Source organism: Thamnophis elegans, chromosome 4 (assembly GCF_009769535.1).
Source record: "Thamnophis elegans isolate rThaEle1 chromosome 4, rThaEle1.pri, whole genome shotgun sequence".
In the NCBI taxonomy this organism is placed as follows: Eukaryota; Metazoa; Chordata; class Lepidosauria; order Squamata; family Colubridae; genus Thamnophis; species Thamnophis elegans.
In genome coordinates this window covers 74,863,842-74,883,483 of record NC_045544.1, presented here as the reverse complement: position 1 = coordinate 74,883,483, position 19,642 = coordinate 74,863,842, and the positions used below count along the sequence as shown (strand labels likewise).

The following is a 19,642-nucleotide window of genomic DNA, read 5'->3' as shown; positions in this document are numbered from 1 at the left end:
GGAGTGCTGAGGGAAGAATGTTAAATCTGGCTCTGAAGAAAGCTATTCTTTGTTTTGGAGAGATCAGGTCATTCAGATATCTTGCCGATTCCCACACACCCTGTTTTATTCTGTCCCTACTGTGGAGAGGCAACCTATTTAATTTTTCTTGGAACTCCATGTCCCTCATTCTATTGATTGCTACTTGCTTTCCTTGCTCAAAGCCTAGGGACAATAATAATGATGAAAGCCCATAAGAGCCTAGCTTGTGATCAATTGCTTGTTTCCAGGGGGAAGGGAAATTGTCAGTCAACACTAGTGCGGACAGTCCCTCTGGAAAGAAATGCATTTTAAGCCAATAAATGACCATCATCTTCCAGGCTCTTACTTACTTACTTTTCATAAAAGTTTGGATTATTCCAAGAAAAAGTATTTCCTAATTTCTCTTAAATTCGTCAGTTAAAATGAATGTGATTTTGCTTGTCTTGTTTTGCTCTGTGAGGGTACTGCATGTGGACTATATTGTGTGTCTCAGAAAAACACCATTAATTAATTCATTCATTCATTTGAAGAAAATATAAAAATCTCATGATGTTTTCAGTTAAAACTGAAAAATTCTATGAAATTGGCAATTTTATGACATTTTGACCATATTAAGAGTTGTTATATTATATTGCATTATAATATGAAACGTATTCAAAACTAATGTAATTAGTTGTATTGCAAAGGTCCATTAATACCTTCAAGAGGCATATAGTGATTCCTGCTTTCCATTGTAACAGAAGCTTTCAGTAACGAAGTAGTACTTCATATGAAGGTTGCGAGTTAATGCTCTAGAGTCCTACAAATTTAAGAAAATTACATTTTAAAATATATAGTGTGGATTATTCATTCATTTTTTTCTGTGAATACTTTTTTGAAATTAAAAGAACCTAAAATAGTGATCTTTCTCTCTCCATCCTGACCTAACAGTAGCTCTTTCTTTAATCACCTAAGACAGGAGTGTCAAATTCACATCGTCACAGTTGTGTCATGTGAAGTATTGGGACTTCCCCCCCTTCGCTAAACCGGGGGGGCAGAACCCATCTGGCCTGCGGGCCACGATTTTGACACCCCTGACCTAAGATGTTACTAAACCTGATTAGAATCCATTCAAATCACATGAAGTGCTCACTTCCTTTTTGACTAACACCATTAACACCATTGCTTATTACAGAAATGTTGACATAAAGCATACTCAAAAAATAACAGTACTTTATGGATCTGTGTGCTTCTAAAATTGATGTTGTTCCTCCATGAAAGTGACTCTAATAGATGAAACAATTGACCTAGACATATAGGAATTCCAATTTCAGTTGCTGAGATATGAGATATTTTGCTTTCATTCTTCTTTAGGTTGGGGCTGCTTTAAGACCGGCTTTCTCCCAGGATACCCCTTCAGATATAACTGCAAAAGCTTGCCAGGTAAGTATTAATGCAATTTCAAAAATTCAAAACACAATATATGGAAATGAGAGAGATATGAACTGCAAATTTGACATGTAACTCTAAAAATATAGTATATTGTTTCAGTGTTTTCTTAGAATGTTATACTAAGAAAGAAACTCTTCTCTTTAAATTTTCTGATCATCTGCATCAGAGGTGGGTTGTTCCTCATTTGGCCCAAATTGGATGAACAAGTAGTAGCGGCTGCGGGAGGCTCCACACATCTGCCCAGACAATTCTGCATACACGCAGAAGTGTCATGAAAGTGAGCGCGGGAGTACACCCAAACCGGTAGTAAAAAAATTGGCAACACACCACTGGTCTGCATCATCATGCTATTTAACTATCTTGAAGGTTTTTCAAATATGTACATAGGGATTTTCCCATTTTGGTGTGCGGGGTATTCTTTTGATTTTTTAAAAGGCAGGGGATAATTATTTGTATTAATCTCTCCTAGAAAATTTATCCTCCTTTCTTTTATTTCAGCCTGTCTTTTGCTGAGATGGGACTTGAACTGATATGTATTGGATCCATGCTTTCATTGATTTTTAGGTATGCAGTGCTTGGATTGGAAGTGGCGTAGTAAGTGACCTTAATGACCTCCGTCGTGTTCACAACCTTCTTGTCTCTTCTTTGGACAAAGTACAAACCGGAAAAGGGTCTTCCAGCCAGCTGTATAGGGAGAGTGCCACTACGATGGAAAAACTGGCAGTCCTCAAAGCCTGGGCAGAGGTAAATGTTTAGCAATTACCATCTAGCAATTCGTTATTCTAGCTTTCCTGTGGAATGAAGGATGATTCAGTGCAATACTCTGTAGTTTCCTGCTGTACCTCTCTCAATTTCATAGCCTAGAAATGCAGCCAAAATTAGCTAATTAACAAAATCACACTTGCTTGCTCCTATTATAAGCAACATCTTTTTTTTTAGGTTTTAAGCTTAAAACAATTACTTGAGTGTTACTTGGAAGATATTCAGCCTAGCTGAGTACTTCCACTGGCAGAATGGGAGAGGCAGAAATCACCATCAGTTCTCTTCTTCCTAGCAGTACTCAATTCCAGTTCTGAGCCTGTTCCATAGAGTTGTGTAACACTCTGAAATAGTGATAGTGGTATTTGAGATGGCAGAGAAAGAACAATTATTGCTTATAGTTGTGGCTGTTGTGATTCACACATAGGTTCTGTATTAGCTCCCTCAATTTAAAAGTTCCTGCTTCTCTTCTAATTTGCTTCAACAAGAGGTACCAGCTTCATCTTCTATTTCTCCAGATGCCCAGCTGGTCAATGATTAGTCTCCAATGTGACTTTACATTAGGAGTCAATATTTCTTAAGGCAGAAATGTCAATTATGTCAACGATCAACAAGCAGCCTACTACACAGCTCAAAACCGCAAGGCCAAAAACACCATTAAAATGTAGGAAATATGGTGAAAATAACTTTCAGATTTAAACTGCATAAACTGTTATGTTGACAGAGCAAAACAAGCTACTATAACGTCAACATGTTTCACACTGTTAGAATTGATATGGCTCTTACTTTTCAGCTTGTTTATCTCGACCAGGGTAGGTTTGAGCCTTCTAGCTATCTGGCATGTGCTTCCAGGAACAGCAGATATTTTGAAATAGCTCAGTCTTTTCTCAAGATACCATCATTCATGCAGAGTTTGCTCCCATTACTGGAATTTTGATAGGCACTACAGATAGGTCTCATCCAGACAACAGTAAGATCACTCTAAGTGATAACTTGCATGTTGGTGCAGTTTCCTAGAACCTAGGGACTATATGTCATTTTGTGCCTTCTTTTATAGCAGCTGTGCACACTTTTATGGTAAAATAAGGCAATATACTGGTTGGCTTCTTGAGGCAGTGGCAATACACAAATGGAACCGTCATTGTTTGTCCTAGCCATCTGCTTCTCTTACTGGAGTACCCTAATAATATGGCACATAATAGTACATAATCAATAATAAGCTCTGCACCATCTACGTCAACAATTATTCTCCCCTGCTTCAGCAGAAGTGGCTTTGGTTATTAATCTTTAGAAAATAAGTTCTAGTTCCAGTGTCTCCAAAGTTTCATGTATTTATTTGCTCTGTTTTTATGGATTCTGTGGATGTTCCCAGAATCATTCATGGCAAATCTCATGCTATCCTATAGATGCTGCAAGATCATCTTAATCAGGGTGCCATCAACTTTTTCTATTGCCAGTTTGGTCTAGTGGTTAAGGCACCAGGCTAGAAAACAGGGAACCGTAAATTCTAGTCCATCTTAACCATGAAAGCCAGCGAGTGACCTTGGGTCAGTCACTCTCTCTTAGACCAACTCACCTCACAGGGTTGTTGTTGTGGGGGAAAAGGGAGGAGGAAGGGTGCTGGATACGTTCGCCTCCTTGAGTTATATGTAAAAATAATAAAGGTTGGATACAAATAAATAAATCTGAATAAAATATTTGTGTCTCAACTAGACCAGATCTGAATACCACAATTTGATTGACCATTTAGATGTGACCACTTTCAAATTTATGAATTGAGTTTTGGTCTTTCAGCTAAGGATCAATTCTCTGGCGATTTCAATAGCCCTAATGGATAGCTTTACTGTTTTTTCTTCAATCAATTATAAAACAGTTTTGAAAACGTTTTATCAAACTTGTTTCTCCATAGTTTCTCCTTCTATTCCTCTGCTTAAAACTATCCAGTGTTATCCATGTTGGTATTGCTTGTTAAACTCCAGAATATGCCTTTTCATTTTCTGACACTGCATGACAGAGCTTAGCATAACATTTTTTCTATGTCCTTCATTCAGATGGGCCCTATTTGCTTTTTTTTTCTCATAAGGACAAGATTGTTGTTTATGCAAAGATTTTTTGGGGGATTCAAAGACAAGTCTGAATTTGTGCCCTGTTTTTTCAAAGCCTATTGAGATGTCCTTCCCAGATTTTTGATCCTGAATGGACTATATAACCAATTTCATTGTATTTAAATACAATGACAATAAAGATTATACTTATATGGCATCTTGTGTTTCTTAGAATTTATAGCCTCTATAAGGTGGTCACTTTGATAATTTAGTTGCAGGAAAAGTATTTCATTTTATTTCTAACATTTTGTTAAATGACTCACATCCATTGCCAGACTTCATTATGATCTAGCTAATATCCTATTCTGCTGTTGATCTTAAATGGTTTTGGAAAAGTATAATGTTGCCTGATATCTACCTTTCCCCTTTTAATTGAAATCACCCATGTTATCAGGCACTATCCATTGGATACACAGCTTCTGAAAGCTAGCCTGGGTCCTGTATTTCACTTCACTTCCCCAGATTATATTAACATGCTAATCACCTGTACTCTATGTGTTATAGAGATTGCAATGAAGAATTGGTTACTGATTTTTTCAGTTAATTCTGGTTCTGTAAACTTCCAGTCTGTTGTCCTCTACACTTAGGTTTGAATTTAATTTATCTTCATGCTGATCCTTTAAAATTTGATCCCCCGCTGGAGAACTTGATAATTAAGAAAAAATACAGCAGTGGCAGGGGAGACTCCTGCTTTTCTATAAAGTATGTTATGGTATAATGTAGAGATCCTATCAAAATCCTAAGCTCTTTTAGAATTTTCTTTTATACATTTTCATTTAAAATGTCTAATACAGCTATTTTGAAAGGTTTTTTTTTTAACTTTATGGTTGCCAAGCCTTTAAATTAAATTGAAAAATACTTCCATAATGCATATATAAAACACAATAATTGGGAGCTAGCATGACATGGTATGCAAAGTTTTAAAATGAAATGCATTGCAGGTACAGACTTGCTGGCTGATCTTAGGTGACATTCTTCTCTCAGCCTCTTCTCTGAATGCAAAACAGTCAAAATAATGAGCTATTTTCCTGGATTGTGGTGAGAATGAATATCAGAGGATTTGTAATTTGTCTGAAAAATGTGATTACTAAAATTTTCCTGTTATTCAATTATATTTAAATACTTTCTTTACAGTGAGTGTATATAATGGTACCAGTTAAACCAATTCAGATCACCACCTAAATTCTCTTTTTAAAGTAAACAGAATTCAGCATGTACTCTATTAATGATATGTAAGTCATATTTTATATTCTCTACACACTTAGTGATATGTTGTATGTGCTTTACCTAAAGGTATATGTTGTAGCTATGAAGATTAAAAAAGAAGCAGAGACCAAACCAAAGAAAGCAGCAAAAAATGGAGGGAGATGATGACGATGACGATTATGGCTCAGTAGATGTGCTGCCACCAATAGTCCTGATAACCCTTGTTCAACCAGAGTTGCCCACTCTTAGCCGTCTCTGGTTAGCTGCCCTCAAAGACTATGCCCTTTTGACATTACCAGCTGAATTTGCAAGTCAGCTTCCTCCAGACGGTAAGCATAAATTTTATTCAGAATCCGTTGAAATTCATTTTAGTCGTCCCTTAATCATCAAGTCCTCATGCATGAAGCAGGTTTGGGAAACATAGTGATACCAATATTTCAACATTTCTGATAATTTTGAACAATTGGTTATTATGTACTGGAATCATATTAAGCAGCTATTGCCATGAATTCTGTCTTTATATAAGCTAGAGATATGTGTGTTATATCACTACTGTGTTATTTGCCAAAGATGTATTAGTAGCCATCCAAAAATGCTTACATTTAGAAAGCTGTTCCAATGTAAAGGATGGATAACTGGACATCAAGCCACCACTTAATTAGAGCCTTTGATCATCCACTTCTTGCCACAAGACTTCTTCTCGTAGCGTTTTTTTTTGTAATGTACTTGTATTTGTCTTACTTAGTCACAGTGAAAACTTGCTAGGTTGTGGGGCTTCGTCTGGCTTTTTTGTTGGTGATCCGTAGGCCTTTTCTTTGGAAACTGCTCATTCGCCCTCATTTGTGCCTCATGGCCATCTCCGCTTCTTCATTCCAAATCGGTCTCTCACATCTCAGTAAAGGGACTGCTTGAGTTGTCTGCTGGTTGCTGGCAAACCACTTAGCATCAGAGCAAGCTTGAGAGGTCTGTAAACAACTATCCACTGTTGCAATTGAGAATTTGGCGCCATCACCTGCAGGCAACAGTTGCAAGCCATTGGCACAATCCATGCTCCACTGGATGCTGGTGCAGTTTGTAGATGGCTCACAGTTAACACTGTTTGGACTCGTGCTGTCCTCGTTCGCATCTTGACGAAACTGGAGAGCCAGCTTCCAATAATTGGATTGAGATTGTGACAGAGCTACACAAACCAGCATAAGCCAGGTGGTGTGAAAAGGGAAGTCACTCTGTTACCAACCAAGCAAGATACTTTTGAGGAGAAAGCTGCCACACAAAAGCTAGTTGGAGACTTTGGTGACTGGAGTGACTCAGAGAAAATATTTACATATATGCTGAAATCTCTGATTATCTAAAGTGGGTGTGGGAACCACACAGGGAAGGGGGAACCCACCTGTAAAAATCCCCTTGATTTTGGCATGAGTCACAGAACTGTGTAGATTTCTCATAGCCTATGCTTAAGATTAGAATGATTTAAATTGTCTAAAGTTAGTTTAGCAAGGATGAGCTAAGTTCAATGTAAAGAATGTTATTAACTTCTTACTTTATTTTTATCAATATATCTTAGACTGTGGTTGTAAATATCTATGCCGTGTACGGGTTCTGGGAAGTCGGGGGGGTAGTAGGTTGTGGGGGCTCGGGGGGGAGGGTGGGAGGGGAAGTAATACTAGGCTTGATTTTAAAGCAAGATGATTGCACATGTATTTGTCCTCTCTTATAACATGATATTGTCTAGGTAATAATTTACATGTGAGTATATCTTATGGAAATGGTTAATAAAAATTTATAATATAATAAAAAAAAAGAAACTGTGTAGATTTCTTGAGAATAGTGTGATATGTAGTGATTTCCCACTGCTGCCTTCCAGGGTATTTTTTGATAGCTCGTGGTACTTATAAGCTTGATATTCATAAATATCTCCCATCCAAGAAACAGGGAGGGTCCAGTTCTGTTTGTCTTCTAAATCCAGACAAGAGAGATCAGGTGTCTCTGTGTCTTGATGGATATATTACAACATGTATTAAAATGATCTATAATTGTTATTGTCTCTATCCCTTTAAAAATGCATTATGATTCCTTTACATGTGAGCATTTTACACGTCCTGAGCTATTGATACAGCTAGACTGCATTATCGAATTCATGGACCCCAATTTTACATGCAGTTGCACTATGGCTCAACAGGTACAGGGTTTAATGCCTGTGAACAACAGAGATGCCTCAGCAGCAACACCTCCACAAAAGCATGCCAACACCCATTAGGTTAAATCCAGCGTCAGAAAACTTCACCTTCCACCAAAACTTTGCAAGAATAATAAAGAGAGAATGCATTTGATTTTAGGTAATGCTTTGCAGTCTATACAAAATATGTACAACTTACACATCACAATTGAGCCCAAAATTTAGTGTTGCTAGTGAAAAATTTGTAAGTGAGGTTTACCGCCATTTTATGACTTACCCTTGCCACATTTGTTAAGTGAATCACTGCAGTTGTTGATTAATAACACAGTTAAGTGATCTGATTTCCCCATTGACTTTACTTGTCAGAAGGTTGCAAAAAGTGCAACCCCATGACCCCGGGACGCTACAGCTGTCATCAATGTGAGTCAGTTGTCAAGCATCCAAAGGTAAATCATGTGACCATGGGGATGCTGCAACGGTCATAAATGTGAACAGTAATCATAAATCACTTTTTCATTGTTGTTGTATCATTGAACAGTCACTGAGTGAACTGTTGTAAGTTGAGGACTACCTGTTGTATCCATGTTTTATCACACATTACCAAATAACAGATTATTTTTAGGTATATGGCAGTATATACCAGTATATGGTATATGGCAGAACCATACTAGTTTCAAGAATACCCAGATCTCTTTGTGGTGTGTGAAACACTTGCTGAAACTAAAAACTCAAGAATTAGTATACAGCTTCTGCATGTAAAACTATTAGGACCCATACTTCATCTAGCTCTTAAACTCTGCAAAATACTACTTGACTACTTATAAACTTAAAGTATATTTGCTCCCCAGGTGTTAGCATACAGTTTCTATGTTCTCCTCGACCAGAAGAGCCTGTCGAACATGTTATGTCCTGTTTGCAAGCAGTGCACACTTTACTTGATTCCTCTTGTGCTAGAACCCATATTGCAGAAGATCAGGTATGTTGCAGATAAATGATATAGTCCATTAAGTATGCAGAAAATTGAAACAGATTATTTGAAAATGAAATTAAAGGAAAATGAATTATCATGGGCCGGAATTGTTTAGGTAGATGTCTTTCCTTATTGTTCTTATTAATAGCTATTAAGAAAGAAATGTAGTCAAATAACAAGTCATTATTTTGGACCTTTAACAATAAAATGCTAACCAAGACCTTAAAAAAAAACAATGAAAAGTAATGGCTAAAGATAAAAGAGTAAACTGAATTATATACATATCCCCACAGCAAGGAGAAGCAGAGATGGTTCAATTGATTCTTTTATTTAAAGAAGAGAATATATTTAATTTTTGTTTCTGTTTGGAAATTGCATCTGGATTTTGTGCTTACAATGGGAAAAAAATGAAACTTTGATTTTGTTTTTGCTGATTAGATATATTATTGTATAAAAGTGAAAAGTTCAGGTTGTAATGTTGTTAACGTCTACTGTGTTTAAAGAGAGTTGGAAGTCGGTGCCTTTTTATTCCCTCCCCTCCACTCTTTACTCCATATTTCTTTTCCCACTCCCCCGACTGAGTTTTCTATTACTTTTTAAAAATTCTCATATTTTATACTTTGATAAACTAATAAAAATGTATTTTTTAAAAATGGGATAGAATATTGCAAATGTCATTTTTTGAAACTATGCTTACAATTAATTTTTTAAGCTACTTGGTGTCGAACTTTTGAGCGTGCTCCATCGACTCTTGTTGACCTGCAATCCTCCATCAGTTCAACTCTTAGTTACAGAAGTTGTGCAACAGATCATAAGAGCCGCTCAGGATCATTTACAAGAAAAAGAAATACATTGAGTAAGAAATACTTGTTTGTTTTTCATGCTACAGATGTCCAGATTAGAGAAATAATGAGACAAGCTATGTAAAACGTCTTCTTGACTTATGAATTGGCTTAACTGACCAATGTCTGCCCTGGTCCTGGATGTTCATTTTTGAATTTACAAAATAGTTACAATAGGTCCAGGTATATTAGCAGGTTAAAAAAGAAATATCTTTAATAAAATACTTTTTGCCCTGAACAGCTGCAATATACTTTATGTATGACCTTTTAAAATTATTTGGACTTGCGTATCACAGCTAATTAAAATATAGATTTTAAATAGGCAGCTATACATAAGTTCAAATGTAAAATAAATTGAAACAAAGAGCAAAAAGAAAGTTAGAAAAAAAACAGATCAGTGCCAAGTTATAAGCCTGATGTCCTCTCATGATTTTTGTATCCTATATGTTTTTAACTTCGTTGGTATGAGGTGAATTACCATGCAAACTATAAGAAAAAACAGTTTCAAATGTTGAAACAATTTTATTGTCCTTTTGTCAGAAAATAAAATCAATCTGTCACATTTAACTTTGTGTGTGCAGGTTTGTGTGTATTTTTTAGTTAGTGTGCTTGTTTTTAATTTGTAGAGAAATAAGAATAAAAAGCTTTTCTTAATGGAATAATTTGATATGCACTGATTGCATTTATGATAGAAGCAAAGAAAAAATGTCTGGTCGCATAGTGTTTATCTCTTGCTGATTTAAAAGGGAATGTATTCATACCATCTCATTTTTTAAATTTCAATAGTAGCATATCTTCTGTGATATCTCATCCTGTTTTCATTAGTTCCTATAAAAAAATAGAAAACAACTGCAATCTATAAACCTTTTGACTACTAATGAGTTTCAGTTGATTGCTTCATTTAAACTTAAGGTTTTAACATTACAGTTGGTGGCATTTTCTAAAATGTCTGCCATGAATTTCATATTATTACTTCCATTTTTTTTTGTCTTTGTAGAGGAAGAAGATGCAAAAGACAGTAATGGTGGGCTGGGCGAAGGAGGAGACAGCGGTGGTCTTGTGCCAGGGAAAAATCTCTTGTATTTGCTGCTATGGAACTGCTAATGTTTATCCTTGTGCGACACATGCCACATCTGAGCACAAAAATGTCAGATTCTCCAAGTCATTCCTTCAACAGAATCCAGCTCTCAGAAGAAAGTGCTCGTCTCGTGGCTGCCACCGTTGCCATCCTGTCTGATCTACCCACTCTTTGTTCCCCAGCTGGTAGTATAATAGATCTTTCTCAAAATTTAATCAGTGGGTTCCACAAAATGTTAATTCTCAGTGGATTTTTTTTTATAAAACCCAAATTTAAACAAAAGAAAGTGCATGGAGAGTATTTAAAGAGGCAGCAGAAGTTCAAGAAGTGACACTTAATAATGGACAGAACGTTGCTTGGTGATAGAGTGACAAAAACAAGCATAAAAATCTAAAAAAAAATTAAGATGTGTTTATTCTTTGTTATGAGCCTTTGAGACATTTGAATAGGCTTAAGTTTTTCTTCTCTTTTTAAGAGTCCCTAAATTTCTGTTTCTGACATTTCCTTTTTTAGAACAATCTTTGTTACCCTTTAAAAAGGCATTATCACATTCACCTCCTACAACTACTTCTCCATGGCATATTTTTATGTGCATTTTTTGTCGTGTGTGCTTTCCTGTATTTCTTCATTGGTTAATATTTAACAGGACTAATCATCTCATTGGTCTGTATAAGTGCCTGCATAACCACATTAGGTTAGCACTCTTCCCTAAATCAAACACATCCAGCATTCCTGAATAATCTCAGACAAAATACATAGTTAGTTAAGGAGTTGTTGGCAAGTGCATCAATGCCCATTGAAATCAGACTGCATAGGATGGCACGCCTCAAACAGACTCAGTGCACTGTATGTAGGTTTTCCTGACTCATACCTCCTGCTGAGAGAGCAGATGGTACCTATGGCCAGAGCCATTATAGCATTCCATTGTATGCCAGTTGCGCCTATTCCTGGACCTTTACAGGTCACTCATGCCCTGGTACATTCTTGAATAAATACTGTAATACACTTTACAGGGGGCTGCCCTTGAAGAGCATTTGGAAGTCAGTGGATTGTTGATTACTTGTTGTGATCTGCCCAGAGTCACTTAGATGAGATGGGTAATCAGCAAATCGAATGAATGAATGAATGAAATGAATGAATGATGAATGAATGAATGAATGAATGATGAATTTTTTACCAAAGAGCCCAGGATAGGTAGTTATTAATGAATACTTTGCTTCTGGCATTGATCATGCCTCTTGTGCATTCTGAAAGTATCTGATTTATGTTTATGTTTTAGGATCTATGACTATATTGCCCACTATCCTCTTTATAATTATACAAGTGTTGAAAGATACTGCTGTAAAAACTGTGGGAAATCAGGTCCTACCACCAGTCGGTGCAGCGCTTCAAGGACTGAAAAACATAGTAACCCTTCCAATGACCATGAGTGAGAATATTCATAAACAGTGGACAAATCTTATCCGCAGCACCCTAGCCTCCATCTTGGAATACTCTCAGCCAGGTAATTTTCATGCAATCACTCTTTTGTAAAAAGAAGCAAAGATAGCTGGTTTGCATTAGGAAATGAATCTGGTATAATTATGTCACTATGCCACATGTTTTAGATTTATAGAAAAAGGTATGGAAATCAAACAGCATTGTATTCACATTTTTGGTGGAACAGAGTTCAGAATCTTCCTTAATGCCTACAGTGTTTCATTTTTCTGTACATGCTGAAGGAATTCACAAGTATGTGAAATTCTGCTTTTTATTAGGCAAGAGTAATTAATTGGACAAATGAATCAAATTCAGCAAGTATTGTAGAATGTCTCTTTTAAAAGTGCACATAGTTCAGTTCATTCAAAGTTGATTTTTCACAAAGTTAACAAAATATGTTCTGTCTTAGGACTGCTTTCATTTCCATTATACGATTATTATTTAATCACAAAAATATATTTGGATAGATTTTTAAGGATAGAATCCTTAAAAGATTATATTATTTTTGAAATCAGGAACATTGCATATTTATCAGCATCTTCATTCTTGAAAATAGCAGTTATATTTCCCTGTCCCAAACTCTATTTGGTATACGTTTTTCTGCATCTTTGGTCCCCACCCCACCCCCAGAAGCCTCCAAGCCTACTTTAGATGAAATAAGTATGCTTTACTGCCATCACACTGTTCCTTTGGTCTGCAAGCACTGAAATAATTGGAGTGCAAGCATTGCAAAATGGCTGCATTAACAGATTTAAAACAGCATGAATTCATCTGATCCTTGGGTAAGTCATTTAGCTTTTATCCATATTATTTTACATATATGTTTGTGTCAGACCATATCATGATCAGATTGTTCTCTGTTGGCCTTGAGTTCTTTGCAGCTGCTTCCCAAAGGACCTACAGGATTTGATCCGTCTTCAAAAACAAATACAGGTTTCTTCTGGAACTAACAGGTTCTAATAGATGCTATTTTGGACCCTGTTGTTCCAGAAGGAAACCCATATTTGTTTTGAAGCTCTGGTGCACGGTTGTGATGAGAACTTAGCTGCTGCCCTAGAATGATTTTATTTAGAATAAAATAAAATGAAACAATAAAACAAAGCAAACTAAAAAAAATAAGATTTGGTGGATGCTTGTTAACTTGACATACTTACCTTAAAAATTAAAACTGAATTTTATTTTTTATAGTTTAATAAAATTAGATGCCAGAGGACAGATTAGTATTTAAAAAAAAAAAACAAGCCAGGGTTTATCTGATAAACATTCTGCTTCCATTGAGGCATTAATATTCATGTTGTTGAAAAAGGATTGGATAGAATATTTTAGATGAGAATATGTATTTGTATTATTTATAGACTGTATTTATAGGCAGAATATTATATCATCTCTCCAAAAATTCTTTTTACTATTAGTTAGGGTTTTAAAAAGAAGTATTTGATTTGATTGAATCCAATGAGATTAGACTTGTATGTGTTATGAATGAAGTATGTAATTTTTGACCCTTAGAAGATAAGCTAAAGAAAAAACCTTTATAATGGAAAGGTTTGCAAGTTAGATAATAAATATGACTCCATTGTTACAATTTTATTTGCCTTTTTTCTTTTAACATTATCTGAATGTGATATTTTAATGGCAAATTCTTACTAACCCAGCTACATTTGTATATTGCGCTTAGGTTCAAGCCAAATGTTACCATCTTCTACTTCTATATTTCAACACACAAACCGTGCTCTCTCTACCCCATATATACATTCCCTGGCACCAATAATGGTTGAGAAACTGAAAGGTGTGGAGAAAAACCGTCCAAACAACAAAACAGAACTCTTAGCAATCCAGGAGGGAATTAAAGTACTTGAAACACTGGTTGCTCTTGGTGAGGAGCAGAATAGTAAGTACCTTGATTGAGAATTACCATACTTGTCTTGTTGGAGCACATTAGCATGCAGTAAAAGCTGAAGTGTTCTTGAAAAACAATGGATTAAATATATTTCACATTGTATCACACATTTGGGTTAAGTACAGCACTTAACCTCTCTTTTCTAAATTCAAGGCAGTCATATTCCAAGGATATTGTGCAATATTCTGACTGGAGCCATCTAGAGCAATTAAAATTCTGGGAAACAAAGTTAACTGGAGCTAGATCATTCTAATGTCTAACATCTGCTCTGTGAGCTATTTGAGGAAAAAAATGTCCTTTGGATTTTAAGATGCTATTAGTTTAATCAGCAAAAGATATGTTCTAGTTTGCAGTTTACTGCCCTATAACCTAGAATTTCTAATAAATAATTTCTATGTAAAAGTTATCATGTTTACAAATTAACATCCTTCTATGGACATATAGTTAGATGGGTAGATATACCTTTTCACTTAAATAGGTATATTTGTCTTCAAATGCATGAGACAACGAGGCATATATATTTTTATTAAAAGGAATAAGGCAACATGCATAGACAGAGCTTCTCCACAGAGAAAGCATCTATCTGTGGCAACTAGTCTGAGATATGAGATTATGATATTCTAATTCTTACCCATGTGATAGATTCAAATAGCATATCTATAAAAGTCACCTCCTCTTCAGTATATTGCTAAATGTAGTTTTATTCTATAGCTGTCCCCATAGTAACCAAGCACTTTAGAGAATATTTTCTAGCCTAGAACTGAGTACATTGCTGAATGATGTGAAGGCCCTAAAAATAGTTGTTCTATTCTCTACTGCTGGGAATTTTTAAATATTATCAAATGTATTGTCATTATTTTGGTGGTGTTTATTTTCTAACAGTAATATATCAAAACTTACACATGCTGAAGATATCCTACATTGTCCCTCTTGAATTTTAATTATTTTAACTGATTTCTTTTTTCCCCCTCAGGAGTACAATTGCTTGCTCTTCTTGTCCCTACACTCATATCTTATTTACTGAATGAAAGTGCATTCTCTTCTGCATCCCTGGTATCAAAAGAACTTCATGAATTTGCTCTCCAGGATCTCACCCGCATTGGACCCCTTTATCCTCTTGCATTTAAGACAGTAATGGGAGCAGCTCCTGAACTGAAAGCACGACTGGAAACTGCAGTACGAGCAAATCAGGCAAGCAAAGCAAAGGCAGCTGCCAGGCAACCACCACCCACAGTACATTCCACGCCAACAATTAAACTTAAAACTAGCTTTTTCTGATTCTTGTTGGAACAATCATAAAACACTCATCAAAGAAGACATCATTCCTTCTGTGCTGCTGTATCTCATTCTCTATTTTTCATTGTTTGTCAATAGGCTCTGCATTAGCAATGTATGTTTCTAGGGAATTATTGTATTATGGTTTGAAATCTGCGCATTTCAAGAAAGAAGATATCTGGATGTATATAGATTTTTTATGAAATGGAGTAAATTGACCATCTGAAGTTGTGTTAAACTATCTCCTTTAACAATGTGTTTTATGTAGTTTTGGTCTTTCTTTTAGAATATTGAGTTCTTGTTAATTATGAAAGTTGGGTATATATTTTCCATAGGTACTATCTGTGGAATCTTGTGAACTACACTGCTTCCCTATCCAGCATTTTAAAAAGGAGCAATAGCTGTGATCACATTGCAGTATATCGGATGTTTCAGTGAAAGCAATTTGAGATGAAATTACAAATGGCAAAAACTTCAGTCTTGCATATGGTTCTCCAGTAGCTTCTACTAGCTCTTATCCAACTATACATGAAGCACCTGAATGTACTCCCTTAGTGCATCTAGTTATTAAAGATAAAGATCTCCAAAGTACAGGATCATTTACTAAACCATTGCTTACATTTGGAGAAGAGGAGACAATCTAGTTCTCCTAGTGTACAAACATTTTCTCTCGGCATTAGGAATAATTTGTAGGCAGAGCCATAAAATTATGGTTAGATCTTTCTCATTCGCTCCCCCGCCCCCTCGATTAAAATTTCTGTTATAACAGAATGCCATTCAATTTCTTTTGAATTGTATCTTCTTCATAAAGTATGGAGTGGGTACTATTTTGTAATAAACCAACAGATACTTGTGAATGTTTTTTTGCCACGTATAGGCATAACAAAATAGTCTGCACTGAATGATAAAGAAGATATTTACTCTACTTATTTTGTAAATGCCCTTGGACTGTGAACCGTATTTCTATGTCTAAAAAACAATTCAGCAGATATCAATGCCTTCATTGGGGAGCATGATCTGATGATTCATTTTACTCTGATATTAGAGCATGGTCTTTAAGTTAAAGAATGTATATATTCAGTCTTTATCAACACAATGCTCATAGTCTGAACATTCTGCAATTTAATTTGCTCCTTAACAGACTTTTCATGCAGGGGTTAAGAACAGTCTGGTTTGTGAAGCTCTGCTATTTGAGGTCAGGCCTCTAAGTGACACGTTTTTCTGAAGGGCAGGATTGTTCTCTTCTCACAGATTGCTATCTGTTTGAAAAAAATGGTGTTTGCATTCTCAGAATGATTTTCATGAGAAAACCTGGCTGACCAGGATTTTATTTAATTTTATTTTTATGGCAAAAGTCAACTCAAAGCTGAACTCCCTAAAACATTATGTGACTTACAGTGGAAAGACTAACAAGGTGAGTACAAACAGGAGGTTGGTTAAACTTGCTAAAATGTATATGAAGTATAAACCAACATATCTAAAAATCACGGAAGACGGGAAGGCTGTAGGTCTAGAATTATGTTTAACAGTAGCCATTCTCCCCCTAAAATATAGTTACAGTTCATTTCACAGGTTGCTGAATTGGAATGGCATATAAGCACCAGCAAATAATATATATTATGTGTCTACTCCTAGAATAAGAGAGTAATTCATAACAGGGATTGGAGTAGATCTACGGCTGCTGATCTAATACTTTTTGATCATATCATTAAGTTCCTTAAAGCAATTTTCATGACATATATGAATATCCCACTCTAATTCCTTTCCACCTATTGTAAGATTCAAATTGCAACAGAAAACATATATTTAAAAATTACAAAATTGGTTTTGTCTGTAAAAGAAAACAGTGGCTACTTAATGAAAAAAATTGCCATTTTTCCTGTTATACCTTACATTTTTTATTTAATATTTCTTAATTTTTTGGTGCTTATACAACTTCGCTTACTCTAAAAGGAAGCAGTAGAATAGGTATATATTTATGGTCACTATGAATTTTTCAACCGCTAGAAATTAATATTGATAACTACTTATTACATTTTAAGGAATGTGAGTTGTAATAAATGAAACACTGTAATTATTCATTCAATTTTTTATTTATTACAATAAACTGTTACATAATGCAACTGTATGCAAAATTTAGACGCTCTTGATCAATCTATAAGTTTCAGAAGAAACTGAAACAATCTTTCTGTAAATTTGAAGGCATGTTTAACATTCAAGTCCTACTATTTATATTTTCAAAATAAGACGACAATGAATACAGTAGGCTCAAAAGGTTGACTTCCCTTTCTATCACTATTTTGTAATGTCTCCTTTGGGAGAAATAATAATAGTTACCATTCTTTTTGTGTGTAGTCAACCACATCTTTCTAGTCTTGTGTGGCTATTTTTCCCCTACTTTTCTTTTTAGGTCCTACACACTTGAGATTTCCCCAGATTTTCTATTATATTCAAAATCTAAGGATTGTGATAGCCATTCTAAAATCCCTATTTTCCTTTCCTGCCAGCATTGCATAGTTAATTCCTGCAACTGTAGAACCTTAAAGTCTGTCTTTATTGATACAAAAAGTTAGTTGAGGTTCAATTCAATTCAATTCAGTTTATTAGATTTATAGGCTGCCCAAGGTTACCCTGATTGAGCTTCAGTATGCAAAATAGGTATCTGCATACTGTTCAATTAGTTTTAGAATCCAAATTCACGACAGTGGCAAGTTTGTTGCAACAATATATGAAGCTGGAATGACCCAATTGTAAAAGAAAAAAGATGAATGTGCAAGGTTTTATTTATTTTGCCTTCTTTTCTTTGCCGAACTTTAATATGAAGTGTTCCTGGAAGAAAAAAAACTCAGAAAGAGAGGCTAAGGCATGGAGAACAATGAGAAAACTCATAAATGCTTCAATTCTTTGTAAGCTGTAAACCTATAACATTTTGTAATAAACATGATCAGTTTTATTTTCATATTTTTGCTGAATTTGGGAATCAAAATGCCTGAAGGGAATTAATTGGGGAAAGCAACATAGAAAAGATATAATACTGTATAGACATCATTTTTCAAATTTCATGTAAAGCAAAAGTGGTTAAAACCGGGAATCCTATTTTTTTTAATAGGACACATATTTTTTTTTACCTTTTCTCACTAATAAGAATTGCAGTATTTGCTAAAAATAAGCAAACTAATTATTGTGGTTAGCTTCTTTGTTGTCTGCCAACTTCTATGTCTCATTTGATTTTTTTCAGATTCTTCTAACTATAATAAATAGGATTTTTATGCTGCAAAGCCTTTATGGATGCTATGACATTATTCTCAAGAATGCAGTGAGGCCACTTAATCATTTTTTGAAAACTGGGTATACGTAGCCTAACAAATATGCCCACCTGTTAGAGGGCAGGACAGGGAGTAGGCACATTGGCTTCTAACTACAGTAGCTATTCCCACAATTGCACTCATACTTTTTTTTAGAATTTTATGTCAAGCCCTATGAGGCTGGCAAAGTTAGGAAACAAGGATCACTTGGACTTATGGAAAGATCTTTATGCTTAATAGAGAAATGTAACAGGAGTTTTAAAGCCTATCAAAGTAATACTCAGGCATAACTTACATTTAGTGTTAAGGTGGGGTTCTTTTTTTTTCTGGCACGCTCCCCATCACCTGGACTCAGAAATCTCTTCTGTAACAGCCCTGCTTCCTAATTGTCTTGTTGCCCCCCTACGTTCTTGAAGTCTGGTAGTCACACTATCTCCCCCTTTAGACTCACTCTCCCCATCGTCAAGGAATGGAGTGGCAGCAATGACAACAAACACTGCCAAAGATGGACTAGGCCTATTCTCAGAGTCATCTGACAAGTATGAAATTACAGAGTGAAGAGAGAAAGGCCTTGAGGGACAGGAGGAAAAGCTACTACCAAGTCAATTGTGAAATAAAAGGCTTTTAGTAAGTTACCCTACTAAACATCTCAGACAAACTCCTTCCTAGTTCTCACAAAGGTAAAGGGAGGGAGGGACGGAAGAGCATTTAGACTTGCAAGGTTGTAATTATAACTTTACAATAAAAGTAGTACAGTACTGCTCTACATGGTGTTGAATTCCTAATCTTGAAAGCTGGAAGAACCCAAAAAGGGTGGAATATATTATTCAAAGTAAGTCTAAAATAGCAGCTTACAAGGCAGGTGTGAAAGAGAACACTGCCCTCTTTGGCGATTAAAGTCTGGTAGGCAGTGGTGGGTTGCTGTCGGTTCGCCCTGAATCGGGCGAACCGGTTATGGCGGCCGCAGGAGGCTCTGCCCACCCGCCCAGATGCTTCTGCGCTTGCTCGGAAGCGTTGCAGGATTGCACACACAAGCGAACTGGTAGTAAAATAAATTGCTGGTAGAACACTAGGCAGTTCAGGAGGATATGGCTCATA

General features: G+C 35.7%; 1 protein-coding gene across 1 annotated transcript in view; it reads left to right on the top strand.

Moving 5' to 3' along the window:
• The window catches only part of HEATR5B (HEAT repeat containing 5B), a 49,326-nt gene extending 31,128 nt beyond the window's left edge, over window positions 1-18,198 (top strand). Inside the window, 20 exon segments of the mRNA XM_032215097.1 lie at window positions 1,375-1,443; window positions 2,017-2,196; window positions 5,610-5,678; window positions 5,680-5,851; window positions 7,609-7,650; window positions 7,653-7,699; window positions 7,701-7,828; window positions 7,830-7,858; window positions 8,547-8,674; window positions 9,381-9,537; window positions 10,257-10,261; window positions 10,510-10,578; window positions 10,581-10,773; window positions 11,868-12,092; window positions 12,698-12,735; window positions 12,737-12,827; window positions 12,830-12,849; window positions 13,743-13,767; window positions 13,770-13,955; window positions 14,938-18,198. Coding sequence (XP_032070988.1) covers window positions 1,375-1,443; window positions 2,017-2,196; window positions 5,610-5,678; window positions 5,680-5,851; window positions 7,609-7,650; window positions 7,653-7,699; window positions 7,701-7,828; window positions 7,830-7,858; window positions 8,547-8,674; window positions 9,381-9,537; window positions 10,257-10,261; window positions 10,510-10,578; window positions 10,581-10,773; window positions 11,868-12,092; window positions 12,698-12,735; window positions 12,737-12,827; window positions 12,830-12,849; window positions 13,743-13,767; window positions 13,770-13,955; window positions 14,938-15,242 — 2,178 coding nt within the window. The 3' untranslated portion in view covers window positions 15,243-18,198.
• Window positions 18,199-19,642: the final 1,444 nt, after the last annotated feature.